This window comes from Colias croceus, chromosome 10 (genome assembly GCF_905220415.1).
Source record: "Colias croceus chromosome 10, ilColCroc2.1".
NCBI classification, from domain to species: Eukaryota; Metazoa; Arthropoda; class Insecta; order Lepidoptera; family Pieridae; genus Colias; species Colias croceus.
Window position 1 is genome coordinate 11262850 of NC_059546.1, and position 26850 is coordinate 11289699.

General features: G+C 38.6%; 1 protein-coding gene across 1 annotated transcript in view; it reads left to right on the top strand.

The window, feature by feature from the left end:
• LOC123695226 (collagen alpha chain CG42342) overlaps nt 1–26570 on the top strand; it is a 168904-nt gene extending 142334 nt beyond the window's left edge. The window contains exons 2-24 of the mRNA XM_045641001.1: nt 9867–9937; nt 10130–10165; nt 11199–11234; nt 12345–12416; nt 12795–12863; nt 15070–15249; nt 15579–15684; nt 16081–16265; nt 16842–16911; nt 17168–17256; nt 17502–17636; nt 17761–17787; nt 18878–18925; nt 19688–19792; nt 19874–19918; nt 20064–20135; nt 23013–23039; nt 23126–23179; nt 23384–23410; nt 23499–23534; nt 23714–23848; nt 24352–24527; nt 24880–26570. Coding sequence (XP_045496957.1) covers nt 9867–9937; nt 10130–10165; nt 11199–11234; nt 12345–12416; nt 12795–12863; nt 15070–15249; nt 15579–15684; nt 16081–16265; nt 16842–16911; nt 17168–17256; nt 17502–17636; nt 17761–17787; nt 18878–18925; nt 19688–19792; nt 19874–19918; nt 20064–20135; nt 23013–23039; nt 23126–23179; nt 23384–23410; nt 23499–23534; nt 23714–23848; nt 24352–24516 — 1790 coding nt within the window. The 3' untranslated portion in view covers nt 24517–24527; nt 24880–26570. The remainder of the gene's footprint in view (nt 1–9866; nt 9938–10129; nt 10166–11198; nt 11235–12344; nt 12417–12794; nt 12864–15069; nt 15250–15578; nt 15685–16080; nt 16266–16841; nt 16912–17167; nt 17257–17501; nt 17637–17760; nt 17788–18877; nt 18926–19687; nt 19793–19873; nt 19919–20063; nt 20136–23012; nt 23040–23125; nt 23180–23383; nt 23411–23498; nt 23535–23713; nt 23849–24351; nt 24528–24879) is intronic.
• The last annotated feature ends 280 nt before the right edge of the window (nt 26571–26850 follow it).

The following is a 26850-nucleotide window of genomic DNA, read 5'->3' on the forward strand; positions in this document are numbered from 1 at the left end:
GATACACATTGAATTCCGGCCCATTGTTCATTACAACGCCGTGGTTCGAGCGATCAATCAAACACAACCGACTGGCTATCCGAACTCCGAAGTATTTCATACATTTTGTGTGTGCATTGTTTTGAAATCAAATTGTGTCAGGAATGTTAACAGTCGATGAACTTGAAAAACATTATGGTATACATGCTTTCATTAAAACTACAAGCGACAGAAACTTTTCAATATTTTTATGAACCTCTTAAAATAAAAACATTCGAGCAAATGGCCATCCTTTCTTGCCTCCAGCCTTCCTTCTCACAAAATATAAAGTTTACTTTTTAATTTAGGCAACCTCCTTTGAATAATTATCATTATCAAATATTATCATTATCACATAGTGCAATTATCACATAAAGCATAATGTATGTATGTGCATACGATTGTAATGCACAAAGGCACCAACACCCCAGGTACTCAATCATTTATCCCCTGGTCACCGTCCCGCGACCCGCGACCCGCCAGCCGCCGTCAGCTCTACGGCTCCACTTAATGCCTACATCACGACATTCGCCCGTCTCATATGTAATTCATATGACACTTGATACTGATTGTATGTGCAGGATTCGTGATCCGACTCGCTTGTCAATTTTTTGATAAGTTAAACCGTTTGATTTTGGTTTCATTTACGTTGATATTTTTCAATGTTTTGATAAGAATATAAGTGAATTTAAAAAAGCTATTCAAAACAATACCGATTATTTTTAGTTCTAATATACTTTAGTAAAGACATTCACATAGATAAGTACTATAGGTACCGATTGCGAGCCCTCGCGATGCGGGCCCTCAGCTGAATTACACGCTCACACAATTTCACACAAATAGCGACTCATCTAACATATTATTTGCCATCTAATTTAAATGTATCTTTCTTTTATGACCTAATCTTTGTTGGAGGAACAGTTTTTACCGGAGAATATTTAATCATCTCTCTGTCAGCTATTTATATTTGCATACATAAGCGTAACACATAATATTTCAATTCACAATTACGACGCAATTATGAAAAGATAAAACTTTTACCTGTAAAAATATATGAATTAACAATGATTATTGATTACTTTATGGTTTCGTATATTTTGTAGATCTGACAGTAATGACGTGACTCGGTCGCGTAAAAATCTCATATTTTGTCATGCTGTATATCTACGTAAAACCCTCCGCATGGCATGTCCTTAAGTAGAGCAAATATTTCAGGAGCTTATATTTAGGAGTCGAATCCCGCAGTTCATCAACCGCATAATCGTCCGATGTGACAACTTGCAGAATGACGTAGCACTGTATGATTGATGACGCGACGTGACGCGCCGTGTCCGCGGGGAGCCAGTGGACGCGGCTCTGCATTACGAGCGCCTTTACAATTCGGGCCGACGCGACGCCTGAATATGTTTTGAATAAAAGAGTGATTTGTGAGTGACACTAAAACATTTTCGTCAGTGTCATCCTCAAATATATAATGAACTGTACAGCGCGTAAGACTTTGTATAATAAACACGAACGTGACAAAGAGCCCCCGTAATTGCGGTCCATTAGAGTAATAACAACATGACAAACAGTGGGCGAATGTTGGATGTTCTGTACAATTGTAGTAATGAAGTCGAGCGACGCCGCGCGCCGGGTGCTGCGGTAGCGCGTGTTGTGATGAATCGGCCGATATATCATTACCGACCCACGCGTTACGCCGCCTCGCCAGATAGTAAATACTTTATCATTTTCGTGTGTGACACTGCCTCTATTACTGCTGAATATGCGTCCTAATGTTCCTTCGGGGGCTTCGGATATTGTACTTCATGAAACTCATTTATTGTGAACAGAGCAACACCAGGCTCTTGTCAGTAGTCATCCATCAGGACAATTAATAAGGGCTCTACTATGTTCAATGAAAATGAAAACATTAAATCTTATTCATTATTCACTAATAACTACTAATATGTTATAAAGGCAAATGGGCAAGCAATAATAGAAAACCAGCGAATATATATTTGTAAGCTAATATTTGAGTGTATTTTGTAATTGTGTTCATAAAGCTAGTTCCCTCGGGCGATGTTTAGCTATTCGATGAGGCGAGACCAAGAGATTGACCGTCACACGATTCTGACCAACATCGTGTGACGGCTGTGACTGCTTGCGGAAAGCGCCCCAGTGTGGGGCAGGCAAGGGGCAGGTAGGGGGCTCGCTCGGACTGCGGGCCTCGGCACCCGCCCGCTGCGTGCTCCTGTCATCAGCGCTTAAAGAGAGATTATTGTTTCAAATATTACAGTTGCAGATAAAGTATACATTTTCCCCTTAATTATTAAATTTAATTAATCTAAAAGTGGCAAACTATAGGAACAAAACGAAAGGACATAAACACTGAAACACATATTACATTATCACATATTACATAAAAAGGCGACTTATCGCTTAAACAGCGATCTCTTAGCATGATCTCACGAGAATAACAAATTGTAGAGTCACCATAAATAATTATAAATTTGGTAATGGGACATGATATTTCATACTTTGTTTAAATTCTTGTTCTGTTACTCTCTATTATCTTCTTTCTAAATTTTTATATACCTATATTCAATGTACTTAGGTACAATATAAAAACATTTTTATTATGCATATTAGGTATATTATATCATTGGAAAAAAAGATCATTTAATAATAAGAGACGTCAAATATGCTAAATGTCAGCGAGGGGTTGGCAGGGATGCTGCGGTGCTGCAGCAACACTGCGAGGGCCGGCACGCCAGGGAAGGTCCCAGCGAAGCCCTCTCCGAGCGCTACAACACTCTAATCTAATTTATCACATCACGTCGTAACTCACTTGTCAAATTAAGATTAAAAAATGCACGTTGCTAAATCATATTTTCACTATTTCGAGGCAACAAGGAAAACAACACAACCTTATACTTATATCCAAAATTAAATATTTATCTCGCTACAGTTTATTACTCGTATATATGAGTAAAAGTAACAAAATTGTGTAGAAGATTTACATCACATTGCATTTATGCACCTATAGTAAAATAAAATGTATAAGAATGTAATATTCCAAGGAACTAAGTAACTACAATTTTTATTAAATTAATGTAACAATTTTGAAAAATATTATCACAGTAAGTAACTGCTATAAATTACGTGCAATATTATCCTTATTAAACTTTCTTTCCATATTTTATCAGAAAAATTATTATAAATATTAGTCAAAGAAAATCCCACATAGGGAATTCCGTGGGATGCGGGTTAAAACCTGTCCTATGTGCTTTTTTAAGTTAGTAGAGTATAGATAGAGTTACTTTCGCATTTAAGATTAGAAATACATGTTCTAATCAAGTTTACCGAGGCGTTATTCGTGTCTTTTTCTGCTTACTTTTAATCCGATAAATATTTAAAAAATTAATATCGATTTTGAAAAAAATAGAGTTTCGAAAAATTTTCAATTTACAACATAGAGTATATTAACAAATTTTCGGCTTTCTATTTTAAAAAGTAAGTCCCATACAATCTATTATCTCAATACCACCTTTTGTGGGTATAGAGGGTTAGTTAAACTTAATTTCCCGGATCTTAAACTTTGTAAATAGGTAGGTAGTGTTAAGAAAAACAGCACAAACGTCACAGAAGTGGCCTCGAGCGCGGGCCGCGGTGCAATGTGGAGTGTCGCGTGTCGACTGTCGGGTGTAGTGTCTAGTGTCTCGTGTGCAGTGTGCAGTGGGCAGGGTGGAGTGTCAGCTCTCCGCGACATCACGCGGCGCCAACCACGAGTGTTTGTGCCTTCCTATAATAATATATTTATGTTTATAACTGAACTTCTCAAATATCTTACTTCTATAAATATCATCTGTATCGTAACAAAAAATATCGTATAAATCGTGTAACCGTGTAACTTGATTTCATTTACTATACTTTATTAGGTAAGAAATATTTTCAAATTAAGAAAAGATATTTGTCAAATGTTATTATGCGATATGACTCTGGTAAGCAGACAGTGAAATCACTAATTAATTTTAAAAATATTTAAATATTTGTGTTACGGTGCAATTCGGAGGCAGTGTAGGTAGGTGTGTAGGTTCATTCATGAGTGCCACAAGTTGCGAGATAGATTCATGTTCGAACCCGGCCTTATAATGTTATGCTAAGTGTTTCCGATGTAACTTACCAACGAGCCACGGAGTATACTCCTCGGTTGCAACTTGAAGCAACTCTTAAAGTTCTATTCGAAAGGATAGTAAATAATAATTTCTTACGACCGACGGGTAAAAACAATAAAAATAAATTCAAATGATATCTTATTTTTTGATAACAATTATATTATATTGAACTACATGCCTATTGTATCGTTCATTTGTCAAATGTGCTTGTAAGGTGAAGGATGCGGGCGGTGGGGGGAGGACGGGGGGGAGCGGTTAGAGCTACACGGTGCTATAATGAGACCCTTCGTACGAAAAAGGATACCATAAAAACGAAATTGTATGTAATTTGGCTCGATTGGAAATTACAGCGATTAACGTAATTGTTACATTATTAAAATATACTTTAAAGATTTAATAATTCTATTAAAAATGAAATCTGTGTTTTTTACAAAATTTATAATGGGGAATGTTCTGAGGAACTCTTCGACCTGATTCCAGCCACCGATTTCCACAACCGCACTGCGCGTCACAAACTTAAATATCATCCTCACCATCTGGATGCATGGCGATCTACTACAGTGCGATTCTCCCGGAATTTTTTGCCAAGAACAACATCGTTGTGGAATGAATTACCATCTGAGGTGTTTCCAAACATCTTTGACAAGGAGACCTTCAAAAAAAGGGCATATAAATTTCTTAAAGGCCGGCAACACATTCGCGGTGCCCCTGACAGCGCGAATGCTTATGGGCGGCGGGCATCACTTTCCATCAGGTGACCCGCCTGCTCGTTTGCCCGCTTAAATATAAAAAAAAAATAAAAAAAAAATAGATAGATAAGTATAATAACAAAATTACGGGTTGTAGGTACCTAAACGTTTTGATAGTCTTCATACCACGTGGAATTTTACACTTATACTTCATAATATTATTTTTCTCTTTGATTCTACAAAATACACACGACCTCAAACGATATTAGTTTTGTATGTATAGCGTATAGCTTATACTCATAGGGTACGTACGTAAATAATATATTTTGCAATATTTAAACGAAACCCCATGAACACTTAGAATTTTTAGACTAACTAAGTAACTAGGTATCTATTATTAGCTTGTCTACAAATTCGCAGGTAAACAGAACAAAGTTTAAGTGTAACAGATTATCTCGAAAGAGGCGAAGTTTCTGGAACGTTACCGAGAGGGGCTGCAGTCATGTTTACGGATACAATTGGAAACAACAGTTAGCAATAACAACCGAACTTGGCCCATTACCATGTTTTATACCTTACTTTTGCCATCGTCCGCCTCGGGACTCGGCCGGTGAAGCGAACGACGATCGAAACAACAAAACTGTTTATCACAAAGTTATCGCATGATCCAACAGAAGTGCCGCTGGAGATTCATTTGATTCTTAGTAAAATTGAGTCTTTAGAGAAATGCAATTTGTCCTCATACAAGATATTGTTTGTTAGGTAAATAATATCTATATTGTATATCTATTGAGAACACAATATCATATACGCACCTACATATTACGATGTCTTTAGAACTGAGTATTTTCACGATCATAAATATTAAACAGATGTGAACCGCGCCTCAATACAGAAAATGTAATGTACAAAGTGGAGAGACTCGCTAGTACGTTGCAGATTTCCCGCCGAGCGACGAGCGCCCTACATTTGCACAATACTCGTAATGTCACAATTTCGCTAAACACAATATTTTCATTACGCGCTGGAAGGATCCTCGGAAAAAACAAGATTACTTTCTCAAGTGTGGCGCGATGACGCTTAGCGCTAACTCGATTTGCGCGCAATTCCTCTCGCGACACATTTCACCCTCGGATTAACTCGCTTATATCCACGTTCAGGCGAGGGAGGCTCGCGAGCCCTGCTTCTGCTCGGCCGCGTGTTAGGGACATCTCGAAGAGAATACCGCGTGAAACAGATATTCTTATTTATTTTGCCACTGTAAAAAGTGTGTCTATTGTTATTACACATCCATAATTCTTATGTTTTAATTATGTATTCAACAAAACGAATCTTCATTATTAGTAGCATAATTAAATGATGCTCTTATTAGTAGCATAATTTATTATTATTCAATTTGTATAGATACGATACATGTTATTAGCCACACTGACGGATGATTTTGCGTAAATCGGAATACGCACAAAGTATCTTCGATATTGAATTAAGGCGCTATTGGCAATATAGCCCCTGCGGTCCCCTCGCCTCGCCTCAGCCCATGGCCCACACGAACAAACAAGCTTTACTTCAATTTTAATATTTGATCAATTTATTTAAATAACTAAATGTCAATTGAATGTAGAGCTCCCTTAATGTTATTTTAATGTATCTTATAAAACTAATAAAATATAGAAGCGACTTTTGACTTTTTGACGTCAAAGAGTTTCTTTACCCTCATACACATTTCCCAACTTTTCTGGCATTCTCGTATTTTCCTTCACTCGCATTGAACGCTTCAGTTTAATTGGCAAAGGTAACTAATTCAGCCGTCAATTCCGCGCCGGCCTTGCGCCGGCCGATAAACTGCGTCCGCCGCACGAGCCGGTCCCTCGACCCCTGTGCCCCCGCATCTGCCATACTGCTAAATGCACATAATTACATACCTGCCTACCATATTGTTAAACATAATTGTATTTAAAATGATGAAAACAACTTCAGTTACGATACATTTTATTGTTGTTGAACTTCCCCTAAGATTTAGTAGACAAAAAAATCGTAGCTGCTTCGTAGCTGGTCTACAACGTGTTAAGTTACTTGAGGGTTACTTTAAATTAAAATTGATTTGGTGTCGTCAAAAGAAACGTTATGATTGACAATTTTAATAGCCCTCACTCTTATGTGAGTAGGAAATATTACCACTATTATTATTTTCTTCTTACGTAGCAGTAGTGAGATGCATCGTCTCGTAATTGCTCTAAATCATTGGAACAGTTAACATGTAGGTAATAATTGAAGAACTTATGACGTTGCCGGTGAGGTGGTAAATAAAAAAAAACTACGGAAGTAGTTAGTACTGTTAACAACAAATTAATTTATTAAAAAATATATTATATTATTTAACAACGGGTCGTGGCGTGCCTGTCTAAGTTAGTGAAGAGGTGATCAAAACGCCTCAATAAAGGAATACATACTATTATTATAATATAAGCTATAATAATATTATGTTGTCAAAATGGTGTTCTTGTAGAGTTGAGCTAATCGAAAAGTCGAAAAGGTGTGTAATGCGCATGCAGTCGTTAGTCGCTACGAGCTCACGAGCGCATGGACGGGCTCACACGGCGTGTATTATGAAACAACATTTTGACGTAAAGCGGCGCGCACACAGCTAATCCGGCTGATCCGTTGTCGCGCCGTCTGCTCGCCGCCGAGCCAGCCCCTCCGACCGCTGCGCGCTGCATACCTACATACCTTTTATATTAGCTTCACCTGCAGATATACATATAAACCGACTCTTTTAGAGTCCAATTTAACCCGCTTTTCATTCATTTTCATTTCATAATATAAACAACAGCACAATTGCCTTCAAACAACAGCACAATTTTTCAGAAGTGATTTATGAAAATTTGTATTCAGGTACGACTGTCCACAGTGATCCACAGCTATGTTTTATTTATAACTACATTTTCTTTTTGTTTGTAAATAATGTTTCGTTGCAGACTCTTACGTTAAAGATTATGCGAAGTATAGTTATAGGTGTTTAATGTCTCATTAAAATAAACCATAGTAGTCCATCACATAAATGACATTCTATGCATGTATAATGGAGATGATTTAGTTATGGCCTGTTGTAACAAATGGTGCATTAGCGATGACCTCCGGGAGTCGGTAATCGCATTAGCGCCACCGCGCCTGTTCGCTCGCGCCGCGCGACACGCTGTCTGTCGCGACTCGCGAGTAGCAACGCCTGCCCAGGCGATACCGCTACTTGCAGTTGTTTCCTAGTAGAGATTCATTAGCGAAACCCAGTTTCACCTGTGAATCGACATGAATAACCTACTGCCGTCTGCAAGGTTCTTGCCCTTATTGCTTATAGAATACCTACATTAAATATAGCATCAGAGCAAGCAAAAATCATAAGAAACATAATTTTGTTTGCTCTGATGCTAACGTCAATGAGTGGGATGAGCGGGTCAGTGAGTCGCGTCCCGCATGCTCTCCGCTCGCGCCCGGCCGCGCACCGCTTGCGTGACATTGGCGCGTCACGCGGCCGTAGACAATAGTAGGCCGTAGATTTACCGAGTTTGGGCACTCTGGCAGGTTACTCCATCAAGTCCGGAGGTAAGGTCTCGACATAACTAACAAAACGAGCCCAAACTCGGCCCACCTCTGTTAAATGTTAGTAACTTTTATGCATAATTCACTATTTATTTTTCTACCAAGCCATCGATATCGGTATCGGTATCGGTATCGCCGATATTTTATTACAAACTAGCTTCCGCCCGCGACTCCGTCCACGCGGATGTCGGTCTTCGCGTGGATGGTTTATTTCTCCATTTTGAGTAACTCTGACAATGACATCTTATAAATATCAGTTCTATTGGACCCAAAATACCTATAATAATTAACGCAACGTGTGTTCGCGGTTCTACAGAACAACGTCTATGGATAAAACTGAAAAATTAAGATTTATTTTTTTCTACGTATTTTTCCAGGATAAAAAGTATCCTATTTTATGCCCAGGATAATAAGGTATAATTATACCAAGTTTCATCGAAATCGAACAGTTAGTTTTCACGTGATACCTGAACATACAGATAGACAGACAGACAGACAAAAATTTTTTTAATCACATATTTGGGTTTGGTATCGAACCAGTAACACCCCCTGCTATTTATTTTTTCAATATTTTCAATGTACAGATTTATTATATGTATAGATATCGATATCGGTATCGTATCGGCAAAATCATGTATCGTTACATCACTAGTTAATACTAACCACACTATAACAATAAATAAAATTTGTAATTGTAAGTAAATAGATATAAGTAAAGGAAAGAATAAAAAGTGAAGTCCCGTGTCCCCGTAGTGGGGTTAGGGGCAGATGCATTATGCATACATCTGTTTCACTGATCGATTTTCTTTAGGGACAAGTAGGTGATCAGCCTTCTGTGTCCTACCAGACCGAGGCATTTTATTTTTCTTCGTCTCCACCGGGAATCGAACCCAGGACCCCTCGGTTCTACGCTCACGCGTTAACCACTGTACTAAGGAGGCGGTCAAAGGAAAGAATAAAGGCTTTATTAATTTATTTATTTATTAATATGGCTGAAAGCTAATTAGGAAATATTATATTTTTTATTTGATGTGTTCCAACGGTGTAGTAACTGGTATACCTACTTATTTGACACAGACAAGGCATTTCAAGTTAATTAAATCAAATACCTGGGTTCATAATAATATTATCTATTGTATTATAATTTATTTAAAGGATCATAACTTATTTTAATGTATATTATTGTGTTTGCCTACAGTTACCTACACATATTACGTAGTTATGTAATACTTGATAGCTGAGAGAGTGCTGTGTCGAGCGGAGGGCTCTCATGGCGTCATCGACGGCTCTCCACTATGCCTCCTACAGGCCGCGTACAAACCAATTTTAATTATTAAATGCCTGTATATGATACGAAATTAATACATATGTACAAAATTAATAAGCATTACTTGTTGTCTGCTTTCAGGTCCGCCGGGGCCGCCGGGCAAGAGGGGGAAGAAGGGCAAGAAAGGAGACACCGGCGAGCCGGGACCTCCGGTGAGTCTACCGCACTATAAGTAAAAAGAAACAACACTACTCACTTAAATATCTCAGTCTTTCTTAATGCATTTTTTATGGATAGGTACATAATATTTTATTTTCGTTTTAGATATGTGATGTTTTATAATTTATACTGTTTTTTTAACATAATTATTTAAGTTTACTATTTATTTTTTTACTTACTTTCAGGGGTTACTGGGAGCGCCAGGAAAAAACGGATTCCCGGTAGTTATTTTATGTTATTTTATTTTTATTCTTTTTTATTTCTTACTTATTATTTCTTTATGAATGTTGATGTTATAAACACGTAATTTCTACCGATGCACAATGTTACCGATGCGATACTACTGAATAATATTTACCATTGAACACGGTGATACTCAAGATAAGTCACGCTGATGTCGCATGAGAGGCGTTCTGTCGGTCGTTCCCTTGAGCTCGTCCCCGATACCATGTAGGGTGTGAGCTAATCGGAGTAGGGCAAATAGCAAACACGAGTGGTGGATTCAATGTAAAATGGTGTGACGTTTCAGGGGAGCAAGGGCGAGAAAGGCGAACGAGGCTTCATGGTAAGCGCCGCCCCCGTACCCACCCGCCCCGTTACGCACTAAACCCAGATTATCGTTGCAACTAACCCCGACATCCAAGCCATTCTAAACTAGATACTCCCAACGAAAAGCATTAATTGTAAACTGTTCTCTTGGCTGTTGCCGACCAGCGACACCAGAGCTGTTGCAAAGAGACTGTTCATTAACCTCGTAGTGGTGCTCTGTAGATCCAAATCCTAACCCGGCTGAACCGTAAATCCTTGTAGATAAATGTGATTTGGGTTTTACTAACAATAGACAGTAGTTTATGCATCGTGTTATTCTTAAGCGGCACTCTCTGGCGATATGCTCGTGAAGTCATTGTTTAGGTACGCATAGAAATACATAGTTTTTATAGAATTCTTAATTATTTTATTAACCAGTTGTAGCAGACATAATGTATTCCCCACCGCTCAATTACAATTTTCCTTCGGTTCCTCCTGTGCTCCTTCGTTACACCCGCCCATCGATCGCCCCTCACCGACGTTATAACATTTCCCTTCCAATGTCTTCCGCGACAGTTTGTTGTTTGATGGTTTCACTAACTATAGGTGTTCTAGAATAACCATACATCGAGATTTCATCTTAGAGCCTTATTGATTGGTATACTAACATATTAATTAGCTTATTATAATGAAACATGTCACAATGGAACTATTTTCACTTTTCAGGGTCCAATAGGATTAGACGGGCCGAAAGGAGATCCCGTAAGTAGTTTCTATTTTTTTTTACAATCTCTCAGATCCTTTGATCGATTTCATTTATTGTTGTAAAGTAGTATTATAATTTATAATGCTGAAGAGTTTATATTTTGTTTGTTTGGCTTTTAACCCTTAATCGGCCATGACTTCAAACAAGTTTATTTTAATACATCAGTACGGGGTTATATCGAGATTAAACAGTAAAATATTAAAAAGTAAAATATTGGGTAGCTTATAGGTTTTTTTGGCGGTGGGATATTATTTCCCTATAACCATTAAAAGTTATGTTTTGTGGGAAATTATTTCCCTATATCCATGAACATACATGAGGGAAATAATCTCCCACTATTGCTGCTTTTGCCCGCGCCTTTACTCGTCGATTTTAACACAGGGATAAAAAAATAAAAATGCATCATTAAATTTATTATTTATTGAATATGTAGGAATTTTTAAATTACTTTTTACTTTACTCAACTTTTTACTTTTTATACCTACTTGGTATCCTTACGGGATAAAGGGAAATATATTCCCATTTGAAGATTTCATGCACGCTACAGGGTATTAATTTCCCACCATTTTTTAAATTAGAAAAAATAACCCAAAGTAACAGCTTTCGTACGTTATTTTGTTTATATTTGATAAATAACACGTTCTTCTTTACTCATTAAAAACAATTGCATATATACAGGAATTTTTCTGGGCGTAGGTCCAAAAACTATCTTGAATTTCGGGAAAAAATGGTCGTTTTAATGAACTTTTTACTTCGATTGTCTACTGACATTGAAAGTTGACGTTTAGAAAGAAGTGTTGCTAGAAAAAAATTAAAAGAACTATCTATCTTAAGGTGCGTTCCTTAAATTTTACCGTATCTTTAAAAATACAAAAAATAATAATTAATTTGTGGGCAATGCCGAGGTGGGAAAATAATATCCCCATGGCTTATTAAGGGTTAACAATTATCTCCTAAATTACGAGGTATACCTAACGATGACGTTTGTCTTTGTTTTTTGTCATATTAATGTATATTTGAATCATTATCTAAATCCAATAAATTATATTACATAAGCTTCAATAGTTTAGAGGTAGTTTGAAAATGAGCGTGTGATGATGTTCCAGGGCCGGCCGGGGGACAAAGGGCAGAAGGGGGACCACGGGAGCCCCGGATTTGATGTATTCTCAGCCGTCAAGGTAAACTTTTAATTAAAATTTACAAGAGTAAAACAAAATTATGAAAAGTTACAATAAAATATGTGTTCTTTTTAATTTTCAAGACAACACAAAGCGACAGGAGTCTATCACCCTGATCGATTTCACTAAGGATTTTAGTATTGCAAAGAGCTGTCTTTATTATAATATGTTATTACTGATTATATCTATATATTCATTAGATTTGCAATAGGAGCTGTCAAAATTTTTTTTGTCGAGAATAATAATATTAAGATGCTTTAATTTACATACAAGTTCGCCATAACACGAAGGTCGAACAATTTTTTAATAGTTGCCCTTTCCAGCTCACTATTCTCGTGAATGTAAATCAACAAAAATCTGATAAATAGCGGGTTACAGGGCATCAAAAGATCGGTGGACAACTATAAGATGAGTCCCTACACTACTGCCGAAATCATAGCTGTTAAGGTATTTCCTTTAGAACCGAACTGTTACAGTATTTACGTATTCGTTCAATTGGCAATTCACGGTTTGCTTTTCAAATTATTTTGCGCTTCTTTACGTATTATCGTAGGTTATTCTGCGGTGGGTGTATGTAGTGTACTGAGTAGATTATCGTTTATATTAGTGCTGTTGACGTTTATACATATTATTTATTATATCTGCATGCTACGTGAATACTTTGAAACTGATGCAACTGACTCTGAGCCGAAACGTATTAACGTTATTACATAATATTATAACGTTATGTTATGTCAAGTAAGGGTTCAGTGGGCAGTGGCCAGTAGTCAGCAGTCAGTGGAGTATCCAAGTGGCACGCGAAGTGTTCCGCATAACGCATGCTTCCCGTGTGCCTGTAGGGCCTGCAGGCGGCCGGACACAACATCTCCGCGCAGTCTATCATTCAGCTGAAGGTGAGAGCTTTCTGCGTACTTATATTAGATAATATCGTGGCAGTATTCATATATTTACCGCTTTTATATTTATAAATTGGCGTTGCATGTTGTTAGAATTTTTTTACACAATATTACAATTATTGGCTTAGTGTATGGGGATTGCAGTATTATAATTATAAAAAGTAAAAATATTACGATTGTGAGTGATTATTATCGAAAAATAGTTGGAGCAAAACAATTAGAAAAATAGGTACGCAAATTATGCATGTTATAATATTATAAGATTAAAAACTAGTTGTGTAAAAATTATATTAATCAACAGTCAACTTTTGACCGTATTTCTTTGTTTATCTATACATATAATAAATCTGTAGAAGGGTCAATTCTGTACATTGAAAATATTGAAAAAATAAATAGCAGGGGGTGTTACTGGATCGATACCAAAACCAAATATGTGATTAAAAAAATTTTTGTCTGTCTGTCTGTCTGTCTGTATGTGAAGGCATCACGTGAAAACTAGCGGTTCGATTTCGATGAAACTTGGTATAATTATTATACCTTATTATCCTGGGCGTAAAATAGGATACTTTTTATCCTGGAAAAATGCGTAGAAAAAAAAAATCTTAATTTTTCAGTTTTATCCATAGACGTTGTTCCGTAGAACCCCGAACACACGTTGCGTATTATTATAGGCCTAGCCTATTTGGGAATTGGGTCCAATAGATATTTATAAGATGTTATTGTCAGAGGTACTCAAAATGGATAAATAAACCATCCACGCGAAGACCGACATCCGCGCGGACGGAGTCGCGGGCGGAAGCTAGTTTTAAATAAGTTTATTGCCGAACTATAGCTATTAATAATCTCAATATAAGAATTTACAATTTATTTAATAAAAATAACTAGGTACGTTAAAAATACTGACTTCAGAAACGGAAAAGTAAAAAATAAAAAAGATTTGATATTATTAATTACTACATATTTTTTAGATGTGCTATTTACTAAATAGGATTCCATCATCAAATCAGCTCTATGTCATGATAACTTTTCATCGCTATTCAATTAACATACGTCTACTAAATTTCATCTCAATCGGTAACAGGGAAGTGCATCAAAGTTCCTTGCTAGTCTGATCTCGATGACGTAACTTTCAATCATCAATCATGACGTAATTTTCATCGAGATCAGACAAAAATTGTTCATAAAATAAAAACTAGTGGGCCTATCCGAATCAATTTTTTATGGAACAAATTCGAAACAATTCCGCATTTAAATCAAAATAAGAATCACGTAAAATCGGTTCAGAAACCTCGGCGTACCTAATCAGTATTAAAATAAATAAAAAAAGACGGGTTGCACTCCGGGAGTGCCGGCAGAAGTGAAAACTTGATTATTAACGTTCAGCATGTTTGATATTTTGGAATGGTATCCGCCTTACGCATGGAATATAAGGGCTAAAAAAAAATCCGTCTTACGCTTTTTCGATCAGGCCACGTGTCCTGACGCGAGTTTAAGATTTTATACCCAACGCCGCTAAAGTTTTCACTTCAAAAACAAAAAAAATATACCGGCCGAATTGAGAACATCTTTTTTGAAGTCGGTAAAAAATTGAACATAAAAATTATATTAACAATATCTTACGTTTTTATTTCTTTAAAATATTAAGTAGTACGGAATTTTCATTTATAGCTTGCTAACCGTACTAAAAACTGTGCAACAAGAGTTTTAATTGTTATTATAATATAGGTATTGTATAAAGGACATGTGTGATAATATAGGGAGAACCTGGTGAGCCAGGTCCACCGGGGCCTCCAGGCCCGTCCGGAGCTGACGGCGTGGCGGGTGCAGAGGGCAGGCCGGGGCCCGCCGGCGCAGTCGGGCCCGCTGGCCCGATCGGCCCCGCCGGCCCACCAGGTCCCATCGGACCAACTGGGCCACCTGGACCTATAGGACATAAGGTTAATATCCATATTTATTATAGTAAAACAGTACCCAAAACCTTTCTGTGCATTTACCATATTTTCTCTGGAACATTAAAAAGTCCTCCACTTTCAATTAAAAGTATGGCAACAAGTAAATAATGCAATTCTTTCAATTATATTTTTTTCAAAATAACTTCATCATAGTTACTGTCATTTTAAAATTCCTCTTCAGCTTCATCACCATAATTATTATCATCCAACTACAGTACTAAAGGAATTATAATGTAAATCAACGCCATTCATTCATAATATTACATTAGTTTAGTGAGAGTATAACTGTGGCCCTGGCCTGCGGCGTGTTTCAGGGCGACAAAGGCGACAAAGGCGAGCGCGGCTTCACCACGACGTTGAAGGGCGACGCGTTCCCCACCGGCATCATCGAGGGCCCGCCCGGCCCGCCAGGCCCGCCCGGTAACCCTCTCGTAGTTCCGCATGTCGCCCCGGGACAGACACGCTTCCTACACGACGCCGTAGCTAGTCGCTCACGCTCCGATTTGGGAATGCTCTTAAATTTTGTTCGCATTAAAACAAAGCTTCGTGGGGTTAACAGACTAATAATTAATTAATTGGATATTTATGGAATCTAATATTTGTTTATTAATCGTTCCTTTAGTAGATAGAATACCGCTTAGTAGTATTATTAGGCGCGATATCGACGCACGCCTTGCCTTTCGTTTCGACGCTGTAATTAAAATGTTGACAAATTTCGATAAATTCGTAAAGGCGATGCGTCTATGTCGCGCACGCCGCCGAGAAGTAGCCTAGGGCGTAGTGCGTAGTAGTGTGTAACGGCAGGGTGTGTTGAAGGGTCGGAGGGCGCGCGCGGCGAGCGGGGAGCGACGGGCGCGCCCGGCCCGCCCGGCGAGCGCGGCGCACGCGGCAAGCGCGGCAAGCGGGTAACCGCCCTCACTGCGCACCGTACACACGCACACGCACACAAGCACACAAGCACAACACGCACACCGGCTACGGCTCACCACACATGGCTACCGGTCATACAAACGTTCTAGTAATCAATTACGATAGCAAAATAACAATGATTATAAGTATTATACACTTTTCTGATGATACTTAAAAATATAAATTTATAACTTATCCATGTATGGTAAGCCCTAATTAAACGAGTGTTGCTAATATAATACTTGTAGTAAAATAAAAACTATGATGTAATTCATATTTTTTTTTAAATTCTCTTATGTTTTTATTATATAACAATTGGCAACACTACATAGAAAAGAGAACACAACAATATACTTATTCATCCGCTGCCCACTCTGCCCACGCGCAGCACGCTCGCCTTTCGAAACCGGAGAAGACTACCCACTATTCTTTTATATTCTGAACTGCTCTTTCTGCTCAAAGTCTTTCTAAAACTGCTGATCAATCGACTCCAAGCTGTCCTTCTCGTCTCATCATTTTTGCATCCTTCCTTCGAGATTTATTTCCTTATTCATTGCATCGTTCGCATGCCTCGCACGCCGCATGGTATTAAGTAGTACAATAACGCCAGTTTACAGTTTTGTTCACACGTAGATAGTTGGGTTGTGGTACAAGTGAGGACTAACTAGCTTCAGGTGCTTAGTAACGAGTCACGCGAGAGCGGCTCTCAGCCACCATTGCACAGGCTTATTGACACAGGTAACTTTAATACGATTACAGTGTTGAATTCCCACTTTTTGTAATAAGTACCTAAAAGAAGCATCACTCTCAACGTATCATTGGTATCCTGACTTGACAATTGTTTATTATTTTGTACAAATCAGTGCCAAACGTTGATTTCCAAATAAAATTTTCATTATCATAATAAATTAAGATAAAGGTAAAATGCAAATAATCTAATTGTAATTTTAATTTGAATATTTAGATGTTACCTTACGTGTCATTGCCTATTCAGGAACTGCGGGAGCGGCCGGCCCGCGCGGCCCGCCCGGTCTCGACGGACGCCCCGGAGACGCGGGCGTGCCCGGCCCGCCCGGGAAACCAGTACGTCTCAAACTGCTCTTGATTGCACCTAATGTTATATTACTTGACTTGGAAAACAATATAATAGCCCGTTTTGTTTCAATATAAATTTAAAGGTTGTTTTTAAAATATTACCTTAAAATAATTACTTAGCATCATTTTGTAAAATACTTTTTTTTGTGAAATAACAAAAACAATAATCCTGAATTATAATATCTGCTGAAATATTAATCAAATACAAATGATGATATTTCCTAAAATGACAGGGTGAGATGGGTCCAAAGGGCGAGAAAGGAGACTACGGTGACATGGGATCCCCGGGCATGTTGGGCGCCCCGGGGCTGCCCGGGCCGCCCGGCTACCCAGGCCTCAAGGGGGAGAAAGGCGACAAGGGAGACTCGGTAAGGTCGCACGTACCGGCAGAGTAGCACAGTAGTCACGAAACAGCTGAGCACAACTAACATTGCCCTTCTCTCTCTTGTTCTGGTTGCGGTGTGCGCGCGGTGCCCTTCGGTTGGACACTAGAAGTACAGAAAGCTGAGACGAAGACAAGTAACTATCGACTCTTTTCTTTCTTCTTTTTTCATTTGCATCCCTCCAGCAGGCCTAGACAAATGACAAATGACAAATAGAGGCGGTCCTTCATTTTTAAGTTCTTGGAACTTCGCAATTTTCACCGAAACGGTAAATTTTATCATGAAAATATCACCTGTGACCAAAATTATTGTAGATATTTTTATTAGAGCCACTTTTTATGAGATATTCAAAGAAGTCATTCAAAATTTTAAAATATTCATAAAATGCAAACGTTTATAAAATCACTTCCGTCCTACATAAGTGATTGTGAATGTTAACAACTTCTATTTCCACTATGGTGGTTTTACCATTTTGGTGCAAAACCACCTTTTGTCCAATATTTATTTTTCCAAGTATCGGAATGATGGGAAGTTTTGATATTTAATTTTATTTAATTATATTTTAAACAATTGTACCAATTTTCAGTTGGATGGGCTTTTTGCAACTCTTCGTAACTTCGTTATCAAAAAGTTATAAACTTTCGTCAGTTTTCGGCTGGAAAGGAATTTTGTTACTTTGAAGGTCTACATTGACCGGACCGGACTATAATTTTATATTTATTTATATAGAAAACGAATGACGATGACGTTTGTCTAGGCCTAATGTTAATAAAAAGCCTAAAAATAAAAGTAATCATTAATTTCTGCCGTTGGAAAGTAAATGAATAATTTAATAATAAATATACCTAGTAGGTACTTAATATTATTTTATTTATTTAAAATTGTATCACGATTTTACTTTTAATTTTTAAATATGATTAAAGGGGAATTGCATTCTCTCTCTAGATGGAATGTCAAATATCCTGAAGTACCTACTCATGTTCAAGTAAATAAGTAATAAGTATATCTATTTAATACCAATTTTCAAAGATATCGGATAGTGTTACAAAATGTGCTACTGCTACACGGGAAGTATGATGCATATTTTGTTAACATAGTAGTTTGAGTCGTCCGTACATAGGAGTTATAAATTTTTCCTTTAGGTATATTATAATACATTATCAAAGTATATACCTCGGCGGTGTGACCGTGTGGTGTGGAACTGTTAATCTTTATGCCCACTGTTGAACTTGCAGGGAGACGGCACGGGCTACGAGCTGTATGGACATGAAATAGTAAGTCATTTTTAATATTTTCTCAAATATCGAATATATAAACAGATATTTATTGCCAAAAACAAAAAAGTACAAAATTTCTCTGAGTAGTAACATAATTTTCTATAAAGTTCAACAGGTTTTTCATCCCTTCTAAGAATATTGAATTGGCTACGCGTTACACAACAATTTTGGTTTGAATTACACCAAACCTTAAATAGATCTTATATTTTATATGCATCAAATATTTAATATAGAGGTACTATAAGAAATTACACGCGAGGCCAAGTTAAATATTAGTTTGAATGTAATAAGAATGTACTGCGATTCTACACAGCTACCCAATTGATGTAGGTAGTTGATAACAAATCGCAGCTAGTCAGCGACTATTAGTAAAGTGAGGGTAGTTTTCGAACGTCGTATAAACAACGTCCGAGCCCCTAGGCACGATTCGTACGAATGCGCCACGAGTCAAAGGAACGCGGCATTTTATAGTATTCGACAGCTAGCATGTTTTGACAGAAAATAGTGACAACTATAATGACAACTATTCATCCACTAAAATATTAAATCAAAAGTTACGTCTAAAAATATATTAAGACATTTTATACATATAATACATAATATCAATGTGTTATTATCACAGAACAGTAAGAACATAAATAAATTATTTTAAACATTTTATTTTGCAGGTGGGCTAGGAATTTGTGCAAAACGGTAATATTATGTATAATGCATATAAAAGCAATGATAAAAAGTAAAACACACGTTCCACTTTTCCAGATGATGGGGCCCCCTGGCGCGCCGGGCCCCGCGGGGCCTCCTGGCGTTGCGGGCCCGCCCGGCATCAAAGGCGACAAAGGCGACCCGGGCATTCGGGGGAAATCGGTACGTCGCAGGCGTACACATTACTACGGAAATGTATTTCACTGAAGATCATTCATAAAATTAAACCTCTGTGTTTTCCAGGGGGAACGGGGTGAAAAAGGAGATCCTGGTCCGATGGGTTTACCGGTTGGTATTCATCAATTATTCTTCTGTCAGTAAAATATTAAAGTATAATATAAAGTGAACAGTCGGGTAACATTTTTAATTAAAATAATGTTCTTACTTATGTGTTTCAAACAATATTCCTCACACAAAGGTGTAATTATTCCAGGGCCCCGTGGGGCTACCCGGCGAGCCCGGAGAGCCCGGGGAGCCCGGTCGACCCGGCGACTCGGGGCCTCGCGTGAGTATTCTCGTCCCACTTTGCCCCACATGAGCAGATAAACTGACAAGAAATAAAGCTTCTTATGAACGTACAAAATTTTAAGTTATTTTGGTACAGCTAAATAAATTTTATTTTCTTACATATCGTTATCGTGGTTCTCAGCCTTTTCGCCGAAAATACATACATATAATAATCCGCTTAATAATAATTCTACCAAATGAAATGTTGTCATACAAAAATTTGCTAATCGTTAGTTGTCAAAGTGAAACATCGGCGAAACGTTGGTTGTCAAGTGATAATCTGGCAAACCATTTTCTGCTAAAAGGCAGGATACAAAAAATTGGTTTACCTATGTCAAATCTCAATCTTACCGTGTACGAAAATCGATGACATTGACAGCTACCCATTGGCCACACGTGCGATCTTCGCGGCTGTATGAAGCTTTGTCTCTCTACATTTTATTACTCATGTGCGTTGCAATCACCTACACTGTACATTCACTAATTTGCAAAATAAAAATGCATGTATCTAGTAGCGTGTGGTGAGCTAGATACCATGCTCGTCTGCGTAGGGGCTATGGAGTGGAACACAAAGTTTATAAAACGTAGACTTTTAGATTCCTTCGACATAACAACACTAATCCACTAACTGTAGCATTTAGTTTAATGAGCATGTTAAAAACCGTTCTGCGACTCCCACATTTATGATATAACATCTATTTTAGCGTATGATTGTATTCATCACAGGGTTTGCAATGGATTTAAATAGTAAGTAATTCAAAATTCATGTAATTTCTTAGTGTTATTTAATCGAACACACAAAATAAAAAAATGTTAGGTGAACACACATGTGAATAAAAAAATGATCTTATAAGTTTTATATATTAAGTTAATCATTACATCATCAAAACAGATGTGATCGCAGTCTATGGCCGCACGCTTTACCTTGGTGCGTACGTACACAATACACATGACGGCTATAATTAGTTAATGATTCAATCTCATGAATAACGAAATATATTAAAAAATCCGAAAAAAAAATCAAATCCCTTGCACTTATAATTTTAAATAAATTCAGTATACGCGAGTAAAAGCAATGTTAAATATGTCAATGTATGCTAAGTACTCGACGTGAGGTGGGTCGCAGAGCGGTGTGGGAGGGGTGTGCTAACAGAGGTGTGTGTGTGTGTGGCAGGAAGGCGGCTGGGCGCAGCACTTCGCCTTCACGTAGTGGCGCCGGCACCGACTGCTGTAAATTGTAAAATTGTACCTAGCTCCTGGATCCAGTGTAAGATGTTACCGTCTAGTGCTAAGTGTTATTGACTCTGTATAAAGATAATCATTTTTTACACGAAACATCGAATTGTAATTTACGTTAAGCTTTGTGCCGTTTTGTATAAATTGAGTGTGAACGCCCTTTGCTCGACTCGAACGGGAGTGTTGTCGTTTTTATAAAGCACCTCGATGATCTAGGGAACCGATAGTTTGTATTATTTATGCCTCTAAAATTGATTTAGATTTTAGAGACACAAAATATTTCATGGGATATTTCAGTAAAATAAAATCAATATCACAGAAGGTTAAGAGTTTTGACGTGGACCGAATCTTTACTATGTATAAGCTTTATGCGTTAGCGCCCCGCGAGGCTTCGAGGGAATTGTGAATATTGTGATATATTACCAAGTACGAGTGTCAAGATGTTCTTGAAGTTGTTATCCTCATAAGTACCTTTAACGTGTCACTCTGTATCGCTAAGTCATATCTATAAAACTATTTATCGACTCGCCTAATTTAACGATAAGGTTATTGTGAATGTAACTATCTTTCTTTAAAATAAATGTTATATTCGAATTTTAGCATAAATTAATAATATGTAAATAATGTCATCAGTGAGTGCGCGCCAAATTACTAAACAAATGTTTCATTAGCAGGGCAATAGATTGAAATTATTTAAGCATAATAATAATATATCGAAGGAAACTATGTAAAACAATAGGGTGGCCAGTAGTGGCAGCCCGTGCCCCGTTGTGCAGTATGCCGCGCGCGCTCTCTGCTTGCGAAGGGGGCGAGGGTGCGCTCTTCGGGTCTCTCTCTACTTACATATCATTTCCTACTTCTGTCACAGCATTTCTCTCGGGTTTTGTGAATATATTTTCTAGAGTACCTAGTGGTCTCGAGAAAGCGCCCTCCCCCGCCCTGTACATAATGTGTCCCGCGCGCTCCGTCCGCACTCCTACTATGTTAATGTTAAATCGTGCATATTCACTCGTGTCCTATCTCTCTCGATGTATTTCTTCTAACGTATCGTCTTTATCATTAACGTATTGTTAAACTTAAATATTACTAACGAAAGGAATGTACAAATTGAATCGCCTAGGCTAATATAAGTGGTGCATGTCGCGTGTGACTGCCTGAGGAAAGTGTAACAATGGCTCGAGCGTGTGATCGCTCCGTCGCGCTGCGGCCGGTCCACTTCCCTTTTGTTCGTCTCGTTTAGTGTAAGTGTATGTATTAGAGTTAAGAGTTTAGTTTTTTTATGAGATCGAAAGTTGTCATTTGTACCATAACCTCGAGAGCGAATAAAATATTGTTGTTCACAAATTATTTTCAAGGAAAATAAATATTTGCATGCCGTGCATATTTGTCTTTTTCTTCTGACCTTGTCTTATTTCTCGTTTCGCTTCTCTTCGAGATGTGACGAACGCTCGCCGTCTCTGGCATGGCCGGGCGATGGCACGTTAGCCCGAACGTATGAGCATGTTGCTGTTCTCTGGTCCAAATAGCCCTCTTTCGAGCTTCATAAGTATCGTTAAAGTTAATATGTAGAGCATAGTGGGCAGCCGCGACCAATGCAATGCACCAAGAGAATCGACGTTTATTAGTGTGTATTTCGCAGGGTCCGCCGGGCCTGGACGGTATGAAGGTCAGTATTGGGTGTACCTACCTAATTAATTATATTGAAGTGAATTGTTCATAATCAGATTTAAGTAATTAAACGGTTGTCGACAGGGTGCACAGGGAGAGCCGGGTGGCAAGGGCGAGCGCGGTGACCCGGGACTTCCCGTACGTTTACATTATTCAATTTTGGTTTTTCTTCCGCGCAGGATTGCTTAAATTATCCAAGCGTTATAAAACTGCCGTCCGTCGGGTTAAGACCGGTCATCATTTTCTCAATACAGAACATAGTACAACCGTTTCTAAATACATAATAATATATTCGGTTGTTAAAAATTAAGGATATCATTCATCGGAGCTTATTCATTTCAGGGAACGGACGGAATCCCCGGGACGGAGGTCAGTCGGAGCGGACGATATCACTGTATACGACCTGAATTACTCTCTTTAAATAAAATGATTAATCAATTTAACTTTAACCATATAGGGGCCGAAGGGTGAAAAAGGTTACAAAGGAGAACCGGTGAGCAATCTCAATGTTGATATTATTATTCTCTCTTTTCTTCTCTTTCGGCACAAGGTAAACCGCTAACTTTCTGAGACACTCGGACACATCGCACGTGCACTAACACTAACGCACACAAGCACCCCGACACTATCGCTTCCCCGGCAACACCCGAGTAACGGCCGTCCGCTCCGCAGGGGCCGAGCGGCAAGCGCGGGCGCAAGGGCGACAAGGGCGAGCGCGGCGAGCAGGGCGTGCCCGGCCTCGACGCGCCCTGCCCGCTGGGACCCGACGGCCTGCCGCTGCCCGGCTGCGGCTGGCGGCCCTCCAAGGTACGTGCCCGGTGCCACCTGTGCACCTGTGCTGCACAGTGTGCCGAACTCACTCAGGAAACGTAATACCTAATGTTTTATAATTTCGAATGGGGTTTTACCTTACTGTAGTGAAAATTGAGGATGGGTATTTTGTATTTTTGTATAATATTATAATTATGGTATTATCGAGCAGCATGAATTATTCGTTCCGCCCTACTAACTGAGAAACTTTAATAATGCTAACTCGCACGCTTCATAATGCTACCGCCCCCTCCGTCTGCCGCTCTTCCAATTCGACGGGTACATAATCGCAGACGGCAATAATAATAAAGAAATTAAGAATTCGTATCAAATCACTATCTCGATTAGTATATTATATACTTGTCGATGCATCGACAAATAAGTCCCCCGTGAGCCGTGGCACAGAATGCGAAGAGCGGTAGGTCGAGACGCACGAGGGTCGGCGGAGGGAGTGGCGGGGAGCGGCGGGAAGTAGCGGGAAGTAGTTGTCGGTGTGGCAGGAGGCGGCGCGCGAGGAGCGGCCGGGCGGCTCGCACGAGGACGCGGACGGCGAGGCGGAGGACGCGGACGAGCCGGGCGAGTACGACACGCGCGACGACGAGCTGGAGCACGCGCGCGACTACGAGGAATACCCCGACGGGCCCCTCGACCCGCGCCGCGACTGAGCGCCCCGCAGGTTCGACGGCGTCTACCGCCGCCACACATTTTTATTTATCATCTCGTATTCGATTAACTTTTGTGCGGCGCTTGGAAATGCTGAAATCCCGCCGAACGCCCGCTCCCTAAGTAGGTAAGTATAAAAATATTGATCGGTGTCATAGTCGACCAAATGGGTTTTCTTTAATAACTTCTAATCACTAACCTTCGATATCGGATATCTTATATATATGTGAGGCAATAATATATTATGTGGGTACTGAGAAGTACATATACCTAATATTATTATTGTATAGTTTTTATTTTGACTCAAAGAGACATAACGATATTGGCCGCGATACGATAAGACTGACCATACGATGTGTGGGCAGGACGCGATGCTGGCGTGGGTGCGGCGCCGCCTGGAGCTGGACCGCGAGGACAACGAGCTGCGCGCCGGCCGCCTGGCCTGACCGCCCGGGCCCCTGTCCTCTGCGCGACCGTCTACCGCTTACACTGTAATTGCCAACTTAAAATCATTATTAAATTAAATACCTAGCTGTATTTATCATCCGAGATTAAATTATTACGTAGCTACGTTTTCTGTTAACAAAATTATATTTTTTGGATTAATGGAAATATATTACATTAGTCTACTGCTACTGTTCTAGTGCTTGTATAGATGAAACCTGTATATTATGACTAGGTACATCTCCTGTGAGATATATCGAAGATATTATAATTGGGGAAGAAATAGGTGGAAATAGGCAGATGAATAAAAATCGTTCTCCCAGCGCATTTTTACCTCCAAACATAAACAATTAACGAGTAAATAACTTATATTGCTGTAACATATTATAATAAATAATCATATAAGTAAGATAATTTTTATATTTTGGAATTTACTATATAAGATTCTGTTCAGCGAATTGTGTACAAATCGAAACGGAATTATTAGGGCGGCCATACACGGACCGCTTCAAGCAGTTGAGACCGACGCCGCGACCGCGCGGTGAACTATGGACATTCATTCACTGCCGTAGACGGACTGCTCGGCCTTCGCGACCGCTTCCAGCCGTCAACTGCGCGGTTTGTAGCGACTGCTCGAGCAGTCAACGACCGACCGCTCGAGCCGTTTGAACATGAACCCTCGGCATGGGTATCGGAACAGGAAAACCGCTGCAAAGTTCTCATTGACCTCGTTGCAATACCCTGTCGGCGCTTTTGTCATATTTGGAAAGTTTATACGTGTCGATGTTCGTTAGAGTCGTGAATATATTATGTACTATAGATAGCAAATAACTGAAGTACAACAAGCGAGTTACCGCAGCATTAGTCCGTTAGCGTTCGTAGCGAAGCAGCTGAGTTGTGCGCGGCGTGCCGGGCGCGGCTCACTCACTTCACCCAGCTACCCGCTTGTAGAACTAACACATTTGTAAATATCCATTTTATATTAAGATATACCTAACTAATAAGACTATGATAATATATTTTTTTAAAGGATTGTGGACTGTATATAAGAAGTTTTTATTTATAAAAAGCTACTTGTATAATTTAATGATTGTAATTATAAGTTAATACAGAGAGTAATTAAATAATGCTAAGTAAGATAATAATTAGATTGTTGCTGTAAATAATAATTCTTAATTTCGATGTAAACTCGGGTCGGAATCCAAGATCTATTCAAGTAGGTTATGACGGGGTTTCATTTTAGATTTAGATACTTACTCGCATCTTACTCGGATTTTAAAAATTGACAATCTAAGTAAATATTATATCGAAGGATAAAATTGTTTCAGATCTTTATTTGTTTTTACATTTCAGAATTGAGTTTTTATAAGAGGTTATAGCTAAACTCAAAAATACTATGTACCTACCTAATGCAAACACCATTATATTATATTATCTAAGTACATAGGTACCTATACTTTGAAAAAATAATATATTTAGTCTTATTGTAACTAATAATTAATAATAAGGTATGTAATGAAAACAGATGTTTTGTAAATAGTTATGCTCGTTAAATGTATAAATTTCAAATACTATGAATGTTTATTTAAGAATAAAAGCAGTGATTTTTTTATTTGTTGTTTTATTTTTTAAACCTAAGTAGTTAGGTAAGTATTAATAAAATGAAAATTATACAGATGATATCAGTGAGATGAAAATGATTGTCAATGTTGGATTTTATTAAAAAAAATCTACGAAGTCGAAGTTACGAGGCGGACAACCGTTGGCTAGATGAAACAATTATGTAGTAAAATAGTCCCGCAAATGTTAGATGCGTCCCGCTCCCGCATATCCCGCACCGCGCACGTCAAATTGTGCGAAAACTAGCAACGAGTGAAATGTTCCGCTTTCGG